At 44.1% G+C, this 15,822-nt stretch overlaps 1 protein-coding gene across 1 annotated transcript in view; it reads right to left on the minus strand.

Moving 5' to 3' along the window:
- FKBP1B (FKBP prolyl isomerase 1B) overlaps positions 1–11,214 on the minus strand; it is a 47,646-nt gene extending 36,432 nt beyond the window's left edge. Inside the window, exons 1-2 of the mRNA XM_069805687.1 lie at positions 10,920–11,214; positions 8,108–8,155 (exon numbers count right to left, since the gene is read on the minus strand). Of these exons, the coding sequence (XP_069661788.1) occupies positions 8,108–8,155; positions 10,920–10,956 (85 nt within the window). The 5' untranslated portion in view covers positions 10,957–11,214. The remainder of the gene's footprint in view (positions 1–8,107; positions 8,156–10,919) is intronic.
- Positions 11,215–15,822: the final 4,608 nt, after the last annotated feature.

The raw sequence follows: 15,822 nt of genomic DNA on the forward strand, positions 1-15,822 counted from the left end.
TTTAAGCTCTTTATCTAATCAAGAGAGAGAGGTGTATCCAAAGGCTAACTACTTAGGTAGCCTAAGGTAACTAAGCTCTCAATTTAGACTTCTTAATTAGGTAAATATGGTGATGTCAGTTCTATTTTGTCAATAAAGGGAGACAAGCCTATCACTGGTAAGTAGTATCCATTTGTACATTTTACACTAACAAATACTTTGTACATTTTACACTAACAAATACTATCCACTTCACAGTTGTTTCAGCAATTCTTTGATTTGGGGGGGCATAAATTATTAGAAAACGATGTCATTGTTGTGAGCACCTGGAATTCTAATGATCAAGAATTGCAAGTCCTAGTCCTTAAATATACATATGAGCTGTAAGTAGGCAGAGTGGCACACTGGGATCATTGAAAATAAGTGCAAAGAGGACCCAGCAAAAATATTTTGTTTGAAAACAGCAATCTAATTTTCTAAAAGATGGTACTCTTTTGGATCAGTTGTGAGCTTTTAAAAACTTGATGAACAGAGGCTATTAGTTCTCTGGTACTTTACATAATCTGCTTTGTGAACCTTTTAAAAATATCTTGAAATCCTCTTCTTCAAGTCTTTTGTGAGATAGGAGTAGGAAGTTTAATTATTTGCTAGCGGTTTCATTTCTATGCACAATAGGAAGGGAGCACGATGATACAATCCCTCCGTGAAAGGAAATCCTGTAGAGGTTAGTAGGTGCTCCAAAATTGAAGCTAGCAGTCACCGAATCATTCAGCATGTTTCATGCTGACAGAGAAGTCCCTGTCAGGGGAGAAAGTGCCTATGTATGTTATCTTGAAGAAATCTCTTTATAATCTTCTTTACTCTGCAAGAAAGAAACTCATCCTGTCTTTTTCCTAAATGAACATAAGACAGTGTTTAGAGGCAATCCTGAAGTCTTCCATTTCTTTGCACAAAGCATATTAGCAGCTGTCCAAATAACACCTCAATGCTATGGGGACCACCTTTAAGGGGAGACACTTCCAATTCTTAGTCAAACCATCGCTTCTCAGCTGCGGTTGCCAATAAGAATGCTGTTAGATAATTTCAAGCTCCTTTTTTGTTGCACTTACCCTCATTAAATAGCATCTAACACCACAAGTAATTTCGGTGAAACCGATGGGCACAGTACACAGCAATGCAGTGTTCAGTGCAAAGGAGGAGCAACTGGGAAACTTGAGGCTACAGTTTATTACACTGATCCTTTTCCATCAGGCAACAATCCGGTATGTTCAATTTAAACTCACTAATTCAGCCGCTGAAGCTGCTACATTTTTTCTTACAAATCCCTGAACCTTTTTTATTCATCAAATAATTTTTTCACGTTAATAGCCGCTTCTTACAGCAAGTGTCACAGTACTTGCAAACATTAATTTCATGACAATTTTGAGAGGTACAGCCCCCTTTTCTGTCAAATTTAAAAAATGAAAGAGCAAGTAATATACCTGAAATCAGTCACTAAGCTGGCAGCAAAATGCGTAGGAGAAATCTCTTCTCCTCAAACTTTTGCTTCTGGACTCTGATCATTATCAGGCTGAAGTCACTGCTAAAATATTTCCAAAGGTAACCAATCTACATTAAATAAGCAAAGATGAGAATTTTACTCCCTTTATTGAGAGAGTTTTAAGACTTGCAAATCATTTCTGAGGGGCAGCAAAAGACCACGTTCTTCACTGAGGACTAAAACGACTTTTTGCAGTTATGATTCACCAAAGAAAAAGGATGCCTGTAAGTGCTTAGCTGCCACCAAGATCTCTGCAGAAGTAAAAGGCTTTCATCCTTTCAAACCAGGGCAATTTGAAGAGATTACTTTAAGTAAAAAAATACAGAAAATTGGCAGGCCCCAAAAGATGGACAGACATCACCCTCTCCTGGTATAATATATCTTGGGAACATGCTCGATAAAACAATTAAGTTCCTTCTAGGTAAGCAAGATTTAGCTGGCTATAATTCAAGGCTCAATTATAATGTCTTTTACAATACAATTCTTATTAATGATAACTCTAATTGCAGTGTTCACTATCATCTTCCAAACCCAGCTAGACAGCTTCCTGGAGACAAAGAATTTTTATTAAATTCTTTCCTTAGTTCAATTTTCCTCTCAGATACACATGCACAGCTCCCACTGAAGTGGTATAGATGTTTCTGAAAGTGGGACCAGAGAAATAACATAGTCCTGTACTCACCTGGCACAAAGTGCTTTCACATGAAGCTAATGTACATTCAGTCATGCAGATACTGAGGCTCATCGACAAATATATGGCACTCTGCAAAGTTATTCTGAATTTATGTTAGTCTTTTTGAGAGTATGTCAGTACAGACAAATCTCTGGCTATTACTACATACGCTTAAGACTGGGTTGATTTTGATCCAAGAAAAATAGGCAGATCTGTTCTCTTTTTGGCAAGAGTTATTTCAAGGGAATTGCATTATATTTGTATTGTGTTAAATGGAAAATGCTTTTTAAAATCATGATAAATCAAGCATATTCTATAAATTACTGTTAATCTGCATCTATGTAGTATGCTTTTGTTATTAAAAAAAGGTAAAAAAAATAAAGGCTTTCAACTTCACAGACACAACCATAACTCTCAACACTACACCACTGCCAAAGCTAAAGAAACAATATAAAGTATTTTCGGTAATATATGGGAAAAGAAGATGATACGAGTTTGTCCTCAGATCACTAGGAAAAGAACAATTAATCATTTGTTCTGCTTTAAATAAAGGACTGCTTCCTAAAAAAGAATGAATTTCTACAGCTCAGCTGAAATAAATGGAGTAGTATTCATTTATTTCACTAGGGAATTTCACTTCAAGCATTTAAAAAAAAATTAAAAATCAACTTCTCAGTAGTGAAATATTGAAGTGGAGAGGGAGGTGCTGATCTCTTCTCCCTGGGATCCAGTGACAGGATGCATGGGAATGGTTCAAAGCTGCGCCAGTGGGGGTTTGGATTGGACATTAGGAAGCATTTCTTTACCGAGAGGGTGGTCAAACACTGGAACAGGCTTCCTAGAGAGGTGGTCGATGCCCCAAGCCTGTCACTGTTTAAGAGGCATTTGGAAAATACTTTTAACAACATGCTTTAACTTTTGGTCAGCCCTGACGTGGTCAGGCAGTTGGACTTGATGATCATTGTAGGACCCTTCCAACTGAAATATTCTATTCTATTCTATTCTATTCTACTCTATTCAAAATGTATTTGGTGCAATTTTATGGCCCTTGCCCTAGCCTAAAAAGTCTATGGAAAATCTTCTCTGATAGAAGTCCAGTTTAATAAGTAATTAATGATTTAATGTGCCTTTATAGTCTCACTCAAACAAGTCTGTTCCAGCACACTACGAATACTGAATATCATCAGTTCCTTAAAAAGGGTAATTGCATTATTATCACCGATTTACAGGCGTTCAAGGAGAAAGATGAAGAGGTTAAGAATTCAGCTCTGCCACAAGCTATATAGGACAACACAAGAGGATGTCAGCTCCAAATAACTTGGAAAAAAAGCTGCCCTCTCACTATTAAGAGCAGATTTGGGACCAGTATACACAAAGCTTGTTTGAGGGCACACCATCATCCAGTGGGAGGGCCACGAATGGGATTCAGCTTCCCAGAGTGTAGGTTTTACCCCAGTCTCTAGACAGAGCATTCACAACCTCAGCAAAGGTTTTACTGAGGGCCATTTCTAACTGAAAGTCACGTTTTGTATTATCACCTTCTAAATCTTTGAAAATTCTGCACTGCTAATTCCTGTTGCCAGAGTTAACAAATTTAAATCACGAGAAACAAAACTGCAGAAAATGCCTCAATTCTGTTGATACACTCCAGGACTAATGACACTGTAATTTGTTTACTTGTATTACTATCAGTACTACAATGTAACCTGAAGACCCAATCAAGACTTGGACACCATTATGTTAGGCATGAAGAAGGAGGCAGTTCGTATCTCAAATTGCTTGCAATTTATCTACATGAGGCAGACAAAGTACAACTATCATTTTGCAGATGGAAAACAGAAGGAGTAAGCAGATTGCCAAAGACTTCCAGAAGCTTGCTCAATGAAATCTCTGACAAAAACATGACATAAACCGTTGCTGCTGGAAATGCATTTTGGTGCCAACGCACTACCTTATCTATTAATCCCATTACTTTAATATTGTGCCAGGTAACTTTTGAGACACAACATAGATGCTGGATGATACAAAGAAATTATTATATTTGTTATATTTCTTAACAAAGATAAAACATACAGGAATTTGACCACATTCTTCCACCATATACTAAGACCAGGACTCGGTTTCATGTTCTATCGCAGTCCTCCTATCTAATCTTCTGCAATGATCTGGAGCATCTATTTGTGTACCTAACTCAGGCTGTGCAAAGCTGAAAAATTAGCAGGTGATTTACAGTACCAAAGTTAGGCACTAAGGCGTCTTATGTAGTCAGAAAGGGCAACTAGGTACTTCTGAAGGGTAATCCAAAAATCCTGCTCTAATTGTAAAGCAGCCAAGAACTATTCCTTAGGGGAGAAAAAAAAAAAAAAAAAGAAAAAGATTTGCTTAAACTAAGAAGTTCCTTCTAAACTGTTCCCTAGTGAAGTTGCACCTTAAGTCCTGCTGCCACTGGAACTTAGGTCTGTCCATTAAGGCATCACAATGCATTCAGGAATGCACAAAGTCTGCTCCTGAGATTATGCATCTAGTTGCACAAGGAGAGAACAAGGCAAAGCTGCCACATATAACAGCCTAATAGCTGGAGCGCTGACAGCAGAAGTGTAAAACTCAGTCACAGTTCTCCTTCATCTTGAGGAGATTCCACGTCACACTTCCCACTTCTCCAGAACACCTAGGGTCGTCAGACTAGAAACTACACTGCTGAATCCCTACCTTGGCAATGCATGAATCATAAGACCCTGGAGGATGAGCAGACAGGACTCTACAGCTCTGCCAAATAGGGTACCAGCCTTTGGTCCTTTCTGGACTTTTTCTGCATGGACTGCCAAGACAACTCATGCAGACAACTTCCTTCTAAAACCCTTTTTCCCAAAGATGCTTCAGAAGCAAGCTACAGGCCTTTTACTCCTGTAGTGCCAGCAGTCCCCTCCTGTCCATGCTCTCTGCCTTCACCCCCCATCACACGGCAAATGCACATCTACGAGACTCCTGGAGAGAGAAGGGAAGACTAGGAAGTAAGACAAAATAGAGTCCACAGCCCACTCCTCGTTTGAGTCTTCTTAAAAATTTGTAACATGCTCTGGCAGAAGCAAGCCCCTTCTAGTCTCCTCCTCCTTGCTGGAAACTCTCAAGACATGAATAATTAGTGGACAGGCAATGATTTTCTATGCATGCACAAAAAACCTAGCCATTCAGGGAATCATGGAGCCAACCATGCTTGTGCTAAGGAGCTGTATTGCCACATAGTGTGTGCGTTGGTATGAGAGCAGAAGGGCCACTGCAAGAAGTTACATGGCATACCAAGCTGTCAAAACTAGGCACCACTGTATGGGAAAATCATTGGATTAAAAAACCAAAAAAGTACAAAATTAATCCCTGAAGACAGGGACTGGAATACAACTCCTTCAATACTCCTGCATGAGTGCCTGAACCAATTACTCACCCTCTTGCCTGCTTCTTTTCTTGCCCATGGCTCTTGCATTCCTCACTGCTGAACGTCCCAAGCTAAACTGAAGGGAGCAGGAAATTTCAGCTTTCTCCTCCCCCAGTATGTAATGGTTGCAGTTAAGGATGTGGCAAATACAGCTATGAACCTCTTCTGTTGGAAAAGGCAACTGAGCATAGGTGTGCCATATCTGAAACAACTGTTCGATTATTATATATAAAGTGGGCTCCCACAGGCCATGTTTTTGACTGAAACTGGCTGTCTCTGCTGTGCTTGATGCTGGATTCAGAGCTGTGCTCAGAGCACTCCAGTGAGGTTTGGCTTTTCTGGGGATCCAAATGATCTCTAGATCTTGGTGGAGTCCAGTCAGTGCATGGTTCCCTCACGTCCCAGACTACAATGCATCCCTACAGGTATCTCTGCCTAGTTCCACAGCAACACGTAGGCTGAACATGGAGACAACTTGTGAGCTTGACATGCTCCCAACACTAAGCAGCTCTGGAAAGCAGGAATTCTGGATCATTCCCTTGCACCTAGGTGTCTTATTTTTTCCTAACTCTGATTTTAGGTGACAAGACAGATATTCTGGATATCTCTGCAGACATCTCTGTAACTTAGCTACCCACTTCCTAAAGCAGTACTTACCGGAGTGTGGCGAGCATAAGCATTAAGTACAGTGAAGCCTAATAAGATCATTTCAAGATGAATCCCAGACATATCCAGAATTGCATCAGTATAAAAAGAAGTTATAATGTATTCAGAAAAATAGTTTTAAATTAAAACTTGACATTCATATGTCAGCCTTCCAGATGCTTTACAGACAACTGGAAGAAAATACTTTATCCACTAACCATGGGCTCCCTTTAAAAATATTACCACCAAAGACTGCTTAGACATTGCAACAGCACTGGAACTGAGATGATGAGCTTTTTCTGGTACCTGTTCTAATCTGGAAGTTAGAGAGGTTGCATAGCACCAACAGCAAGATATATGGAGGAAGCACAGTTTATGCTGGAGATTGATTTAATGAGTTTTCATAAAGTCTTTTATGTCAAAGCTAGCTTATGATAGCCTCATCTAAGATGGTATCTAATATCAGTGAGAGTATGCAGCATCTTTTTATCTTTCTGCATTTACCATTCACACTTTCTCTGAAGTTATCCAGCAAAGTTGTGCTTTGTGGGAGCCACCGGCCTCAAATTTTTTTGCCTATTTCAGCTCTGACATTTAAATTTATCTTGAACTAACTGGTGGTGGGAGGTGACAATTTTATTTCATAAAAACTTTTAAAGTTTGGACCGGAACAGAAACATATCTTTCAGCATCTTCACAAAAACAGTTTCTAAACATCTATTTTCAGATCTAAGTTACAGAGGAACGTCTGTAAGAGCTGAGGCTGACATGGGAGACCCATGTGTTTAACTTCTTCTAATTCAAACTAGAAATCCTCATCACATCAAAATACTCTGAATATACAAATGCATAGGAGCTTAAATCCAGACATCCTATATTCCAAGTCAGTGCACTAACTCGCATATAACCTTCCAAAGAGCGATATTACTGAAACTATACCAAAAAGCTTCTTGAAAATACAAACAGGTTTGCTTCATTAGTTGCATTTACCAGAAAAAGTTCCCGCCTTGCTCCAGCTGCAAGCTACAGAAGCAAGTACAAAACTGAAAGAAAGCGACAGTTACCAGTGAGAACTTTCCTATAATACTGAACACTAGAGGAAAACATTACCTCACATATCTAGGCCCAGATCAGTAGCTGTCAATCCCCACCTCAACTACATTTTGCCTTCTTAAGGAAAAGACTACATAAAATGGCAGCTCTTGCTGTGAACTTCCCAGCTGGGGACTCTGACCACAGAGGTCTTTGCACTCTGCTGACAATCTACATAACTATATACAAAACATAACATTACAAGCTGATTTAAAGGACATTTTCCCTCTGCGCAAAGGTGCAGCATAAACAGCTCCATTAACCAACTCGCCACTTAAGATTCATACAAGTCCATAAAGCAGATGTTAAATAGACCTTGTATTGATCTCTTCAATCCGGAATGAATTTTACTGCCAATACGTAGACACATGCTCTTAAGATATATACAATCATTAATTATCTGTATCGAGATCAGAGGCTGGAAAAATATGAACCCAGCATTTTCACTGTTTCATGCTTGATTTCATTAGCTAGTGTAATGAATCTTAAAGAATCAGGTCCGCAGCTTCATCTGTTAACCTCTCACCATTGAATGCTACACTTGGCAAATCTACTAGCATGCACATCTGGATACTGTAGCCTGAGCTGCTCAGCTAGAAGTGAAGTATTCAGGAACCCCCTCAGAATATAATAAATGGATTATGAATGACAGAACAAAGCAAAAAATACAACAAACACATTTGAAATGGCAAATCACTCTTGAATGCAAGGCAGTTGGTATTGAGAGAATATTCAGAACATGCCTTACCTGTGTAGTGCACCACACACGTCTGACCCTTCTTTGGAAATGTCCGTCCTGTTAAAATTATAAAAGGTTATTCTTTTATTTTCTCTGATTAATCTGTGTGGCTAGGCAGGTTTATCTTTTAAGAGGAAAATGCCAGACTGAGATTTGAGTTAACTATGCTTTACCAAATCACTAATATGCAAGACAGGAATGGATATGGTTTGGGCTAGAAGGTCCCAGCTTGGCTCCTATTTAGTTGTTAGACCAAATAATATTTTCCTTATGTAATTTCCCTATATAGGTGGGCATTATATATGCATTTACACTCTGTAAGTGCAAATGGACTGTCAAAACTGCATGGATTATAGCCTTAAAATTCTCAGAATGTCTTTATTATAATTTTTCAGATAAAGTCTTAGTTTGACATTGTGAAAAAATTCCATTTGTATTCACATTTCTAATGCCTTTCACTCAAGACAGCTCTAACAAGGGCATCTTTAATTAGCCGGGAAGGGTTTTAAAAAAATGTTCACATACAAAGGCAGTTTAATTTTGTAGCATCGGGCAACGGTAAAGCAGTAACACACTGAGTTCTTGTAAGAGCCTCCTAATATTTTCATACTGACAGGAAAGGAAGGCTTAAACAATTTTCTTGCCACTGGAAAACAAAATTACCATTTCCATTTTACCTGTTCTAGGTACTGTCAAAGGCACTTCCAGGCTCAATTAGGTGCCAATGGCATATTAAAACAGCTAACCTTGGTTTCTCAAGTTATGTTGGCCAGGGGAGGGACCAGGCTCAGAAGAACTTAAAAGTATGAACGAGACCAATTATTAAGGAACATCCTTGCCACAAAGCTAGAAACTGGGGATTCAGATAGAAACTGAGGCTCATATCTTAGTTGCCTTTCTGGTCTCTTTAGTCTGAATTAACATGATAATGTATGCATCACAGGGTGCATCGCAGGGTATAAAACATCAAGTAACACATAAGCTATGTAATTAGGGCTTATATGCCAACACCACCACGAGCAGTAAATGGCAGGAGGGCTAGTATGACCAATCGAGATTTATAACATGAAATTGAGAAGATGGTGCTTCCAAGCGTCATCTGAACAGCCTTGTTCATCAGGTTCTATTTGGCTGCAGTATCTCTAGCTGCGGGTTGCACAAAGCGCAGTACAACAGGTATTTGGTCAGGGCACCACTGTAACCCTAAAGTGGGATTCATCTAATTTAACTTTAGCCATCTAAAACACCAGCAACTATCATATGCCAGTCTCCTGGGCTTCCCCTATTGACAGTGGAGAATTAGCAGTGCTTTGAGAGAAACCCAGCCTATCCAGAGAGAGGCAAGATGAATTATTCTCTGGAGATGACTACAGAAAAAACCTAGAAGACTGCTTTAGGCTAGCTACCTAACCTGAGAAAAGTTATGCAAGATGCATCCTAGCCTTGGTAAAACGGGTATTATTCCAATGATGTGCTATTATACAGAGATCTGAGAAAAGGAGTATCAAACCTTACTGACACATATTCTGCTGTGTTAGTATAACACCAGCAAAGTCAGTGAAGCTACATAAATTCACATCAAAGCTGAATTAAAAGCAGAGATTCTCAAGACCACTGACTAGCTGTGGTTTTAAGACAGTGTTTAAAGTCAGCTGATTTTGATTAAGACTTGCAACCGAGCAAACTAATCCATATAACCTTATTTGGAATAGCATATTGCTTACAAAGACAGCCTTGATATATTTAATAGCTAGAAAGTACTAGTACGAGGTTAAGTTCCACCCTTCTGTCTACTCTCCACCCAGCAACGTTACTTATACCCACGTAAGTATTCTGCTTTTACATCTGTGCAACCAAGAGAAGAATTTGACCCCCAGAGCTAAACAGCACAGAGGGAGAAGCCAATTTAAAAGCATACACAAAGAAAGAAAAGATACTGGGCCAAGAAAGTTAAGCCGAGATCGACTTGAACAAATTATTCACGGTTGGGTATCAGCCAAGGATGAATCTGGCCTATGATATAGATACATACGGCTGTATGTTAGAAATGACGTCCTCTTAAAAAAAACAACCCCGAACCCTTATGAAATGATGTTGTAACGCCACAGAAGCGCAGAACAGCGCGAACTGGCTCTGGCGAGGAGAGCCTGCGCCAAGCAGAGGTGATCGCCACCCGGGCTGCACCTCAGCCCTCGCCCCGCATCGCACGTTGGACCGGGAGGAGGCAGGCGGCCCGGCCGGAGGGATGCTGACACAAATGGCCGGTGCCCGCCGGCGAGGCTGGGCGAGGAACCGGGGAAAGTTTGCGGCGGGGCGCGCTCCCCGCCGAGCCCCGCGGCCCGGGGACGCGCCCGGCCCCGCCGCTGCCCCCCGCGCCCGGCCGGCCGCAGCGCGCTCGGGTTTGTGCAGCTGTCAGCGGATGCCAGAGAAAAATCCCCAGCCCCCTCGCCGCCCCTGCTGCTGCCGCTGCCGCCGGGAGCCGCGGCGCTGCCGCCCGGGGAGCCGCCGGCTTTCCCCCCGCCGCCGCCGCCGCCGGCGGGACCCCGGGCGGCCGCCTCGCCCCGCTCCCCCTCTCCGCACCAAGAGGGACGTGCCCGCGGGGGGTTGGGGGTGCGGGGGCGGCCGTGCCTTCCCTCTGCGCCCCGCCGCCTCCCCGCAGCGGGGCCCCGCGCTCCCTCCTCTGCCCGGCGGCGGGGACGGCGGCTGCAGCCCGGTCTCGGAGCCCCGCGCGGGCACCCGCCGGGTCGGGTCGCGGGTCGGACCCGGGCTCCCCCGCCCCCATGCCGCAGGGCTGCTTCTCCCCCCCGCCCCGGTCCCGTACCGTCTCCCGGAGAGATGGTCTCGATCTCTACGCCCATGGCGGCACTGGCGCGGCTGGGCTCGGTTCAGCACCCCTTGGCACGGCACGGCTCGCCTCGCCTCGCCTCGACTCGGCCCCGCTCCCCGGCGCGGCCGGACCCCCAGTGCAGGCATGCCCCTCCGCGGCCGGCTGACAGGGGCCTCCCCAGCTGCCCGTCAGCCGCCCGCAGCCAATGCGGGGCAGGGGCGGGGAGGCCGGGGAGGGGAGGGGAGGGGGCTGCCCGCCCCCGCCCGGACCGCCCGGGGGCCGCCGCGGCTGAGGGGCACCCACCGGCGGCGGCGGCGGCGGCGGCGGCGGCGGCAGCATCCCCCGCACGGCCCGGGGCGGGGATGCCGGCGGGCGGACCCGCTGCCGCCGCCGCCGCCGCCGCCGCTGCTGCCCTCCGCCGGGCAGGGCTCGCTTTAGCGGGGGGCCCCCGCCGGCTCCCCGCGCGGTGGTGCCCGGTGGAGCGCTTTCCCGGGGGTCTTGGCACCGTTTCCCCTCCCCGCGTCCGACCGTACCCGCCGCGGAGTCTGAGCGGTGGGAGGGCTTCGGGCGTGTGCGGGAGTTGGGGGTACCGGCGGGGCGCTCCCGAGCCCGCTGCCGGGCACAGGAACGCCGGGCAGGCGGGGGAGCCGGGCAGCGCGCTCCAAAAAACCGGGCGGGCACCGGGAGGGGTCTGAACGCGGGTGCGAGGGTCAGCATCTTCCCAGTGACAAACAGCCGTGGAGGAAAGCATCCATGCTTGCACATTATGTGCGCATGCTGAAGTGAATGCATACCCGTTCCTGCTGGGGGGCGGCAGGAGGGGCGGTGGTACCCATCGCTGGTCCCCCCACCCCCGACGAGAGCAGCAGGGGCAGGTTTCCAGCAGGCCGCTCTGAGGTACCTTGAGTCTCAATGCGCAACACGATTTATAGCTTCCTGTCCTAATCCGTGTTTCAAGTAAGAAAATGTTTGTATGTATGTATTGCTCAGGTGCTCCCGTGAGGTGAGAGTAGGAATTCAAAAGACTGTGCAAGAGCTATAACTACTTCTGAAGAGTGTACCCAAAATAGATGAAAAATACTATTTCCTCATAAACTTACCATGTACGTGAATCTCACAGTTCCCACTGACTCTAAAGGAATAGTTCTGTTTACAGTTCTGCGTGTTCTGGGTTAAAAATTAAAAATGGAACCTCAACATCATCAGTTTTCCAACTGAAAGTGCTGCCTGTACCCATCTAATTCTAACCTGCACTTCTCTGACATTGCTTTTTCAGGATCTTTATCTGTTACAAACTGGATTCCATTCAGGAAAAAAGATCTTCATCTACACACAGCAGTTGTCAGGATGATCGAACTGAGGAATTACTGTGTTGTTTTGTACCTGTGATAATGTGGCCCTTGCATCTACGCTCTGAACTATACTGACCATGTCCACACTGCTTTTCACACTATTCTGATCAGGCTGTCCATTCACCCGCATGCTTTATTGTATGTAAGCTTTATTGTGAGTCAGACACTCCAAAATTACTGAGGCTGGCTGGCCAAAGCTCCCCCAAAAGTGGGCAGGTGAGGAAAAAGCATGAGTTCACACGAGTTCAGAAGCAGTAATGACCACTGGACAGGGATTCCTTTAGCCTGCCTCCCATCCCAGTTAATACTGCATCTGTATGTAGCATATATAGAATAAACAGGCACTTAGTTCAGTTCATCAGAACAGGCCTCTAACAGTGCAAATTCTGAAAAGGGATTTTTTTCAGTGCCAATCTCAGAATGTCATTTGATTTCTGATCAGTAAAAACGTACTAAAAACACATTTGAGAAATAGGAAAATGCCAGGTAGGAGATAACTGGCACAGAAGTGTTAAGAAGACATGAACATTGCTAATTCCAGATATGTCTCAGAGTCATTACAGAGCAACAAGGATGGCACAGCAAATGCTGAGCATATAAGGGGAGTTACAAAGTGAAATTCTAGGTACACGGTGTCCTAGTAGGGCCCTTGACTTTACAAGAAAGGGCTGCTTTTGTCCAGGCTCCAAGTAGATGTCTATGTCCTCTCAGACATTCAGAACATCAGAAGGCATAACTCTGATGAATAAAAGCAATTTATACTTTGCTGCGTTCCCTTTAGCCTTTATAAGTACATGCTTCCTTTGATCAGGGCTACACATCTCTCCATGATGGTGGAAGAATAGCTGTTCCCGAGTCGCGTCTTGTGACAGGAGAAGATTGGACTCAATCACATAATAGATATAGTTCAGAAGGGACCACAGAATATCTACTCCAAGTATCACCACAAATAACAGGCCTTAAACACAGATCCCAGCATCCTCAGGCAGACTTACAATCATAATAAAAAAGCAAAGTCCACCAACAGCAAAATGCACAAGCCACAGGAATGGATTAGGAGGGGCCAAGCAGTGATCTGGGTCTAAACCTACTGCATTTATAAGCATCCTATGCCATGGCCTCTTGCCCCATGCTGGGTCCCTAAATGCAGACATAGAGCTTCTTCTGGGCATGAGCTAATTAGATCCCCAACACTCGTATCATCAAGCACATGGAAAGAAAGGTGAGACCAAATTCTAAGACAGAAAAAAGGATCTGTAGAGGGTATCTCAAAATTGTTGGGTGAGTATTTTTTAAAATCTGCGTCACCACAGATATTGAACAACAAATAATGTTATTTTTCATCTTACCGTACTCACTGGAGGCATCGAGGTCCTCGTATCTTCAGGATATGTCCCATATCTTCAGGAAAACCCCTGAAATACAAGGGAAAGTGGTTTAGGACTGGCAGAGAACTGGAGGAGAGGCAAACAGGACAAAGGGGCTAAGAGGGAAAGCCCATGACCAAGGAAAATGCTAAAACCAAATTATTGAAGCAGGCCAGGAGATCAGTGTTTTAAAGAATGCTCTTTGAGAGCTATTGCACGACATCCACCTCCTCCCCCTTTGGGATCCAGCATATCTGTATCAAGGATAAAGTCCATTAGTCTCAGCTTTCAAGGTCCTGTAGAGCTCACCTTCCTCAACAGCGGTTTAGCACAAGACCTTCCCACGGCACTTCTTTCTGTCCTGGCAACAAAAACAGCGGCCTGGAAAAGTGGGAGGTTCTCTGAACTCTCCTTCCCAACTGTTATGATGAAACCACATGACTCCAACGTCTAAGATTCTTCAGTGGTCACAAAGAGGACAAGTTGATCACAGTCATTATGAGGTTTTGCAGAAACCCAAACCCTCAGAGTTTAGCAGCTGAGTATCTCATTTTCTTTAGTTAAGACCCATACAGCCTGCACTGCTTACACACTATTTATGCATTTCCACTTTTAGGAAGACAAACGGTTTTCAAATTTTTAGGATTTTTAGTTTAGTTCATAGTTCCTATACTGTGAAATCCCATTCTTCACTGTTTTTAAAATCTACAGAGGATCTAGAAATCATGTGTAATAGATTCCATATGCACACGAAGAACACCCCTGGAAGGCCAAAGCACTAAATTGCCCATAAATGGAAAGCACAAATTCTGCAAACGTATAAATTCATGGAGGGCACAAAAAACCCCAGACAATACACATTTCCCTCACCAGCATCCATTGAGAAGGACTCAGCATTACTTTGAAACCCAACCACTGTTCTATGAACAAATAACGAAAGCAAACTAAAAATGTTTTACAAATACTGACCTTTCCACTCACTGAACCAACATGCACCATCAAGTAATTTTAATCCAAAAGTGTACAGGACATGCAAAACCAGCATCACACCAGAAAAAACCCAAGCAAAATAAACACCAGCGTGCACAGCTCAGGAGGTCATGTCACTGTGAATGTTCCTGTGCATCACTAGCCTTGATTAAAAAAACAGAGTGAGGCCAGAATCAGTGATTTCCCTCAAAGCAGATGCCCAGGGCAATTCTGATAGCATACCCGCAGTGACAGCCATTTGATAAATGGATCAAAATATACCAAAAATCTCAATGTGCCTGTCACAGGAGAGCTGTCTTGCTTCTCACCACTGCTGGTTACTACAGGTCTGCAGCACAGTCACCTCCTTCCAATTGATATTTGTTCCAAATGCCCCCAAACAGAATAAAGCTTCCTCCTGAAGCAATTATTCTGAATCTTCACCTTCCTCTTGGAACTCCTCATCCACATCTGTATCCGTAGTTTCCTCTTGCAGCTGTAGCTATGAGTGTAAAACTGCAGCTGGAATTTTTCAGTAGCACTAAAACTGACTTGAAAGCTGCCACTTCTCTCTGGCATTCTCTTCTGCCTCACCAGGCTCTTCCCAACTCAGATATTCACTTATTCTCCATCACAGCACTTACATGTGAGTCATTATGAAGGTCTTTGTCCTGATGTTCAAAGCCTTTTACAGGACTAGGTGAGGTCACCTCAGGCAAGCACAGGGAAGAGCTCCAGCTCATCACGATATACACCACCAGCTGCTAGAGCCATGAAATTCGTAGCTTATGCTCCGGAATGGAGACAAAAATTCCACAAGACCAGGACCTAACTAATGGAGCTCACTTCCAGAAGAGATTAATGCAATTAAGAGGACTTTACACTAAAGTTGCTGGAGGAGGGGAACCTCAATCCATCCTACTCCTACTAGTTTGATGCCAGTGCCAGCAATAGACGCCCAGAGCCTGGAGAGGGATCACAGGTCAGCAGGAGAGCACCTGAAGAGCAGCACAGAGGAATTCCAGCCACTCCAGCCAGTAAGTCAGCTTCATCGGGGGCCCAACTTAAATGTCTCTATGCAAATGCACGTAGCATGGGGAATAAACAAGAGGAGTTAGAGATGTGTGCACGCCTGCAGGGCTGTGATCTTATTGTCATCACGGAGACGTGGTGGGATGTCTCCTATGACTGGCATGTTGGAATGGAAGG

This window comes from Haliaeetus albicilla, chromosome 18 (genome assembly GCF_947461875.1).
Source record: "Haliaeetus albicilla chromosome 18, bHalAlb1.1, whole genome shotgun sequence".
Taxonomy (NCBI): domain Eukaryota; kingdom Metazoa; phylum Chordata; class Aves; order Accipitriformes; family Accipitridae; genus Haliaeetus; species Haliaeetus albicilla.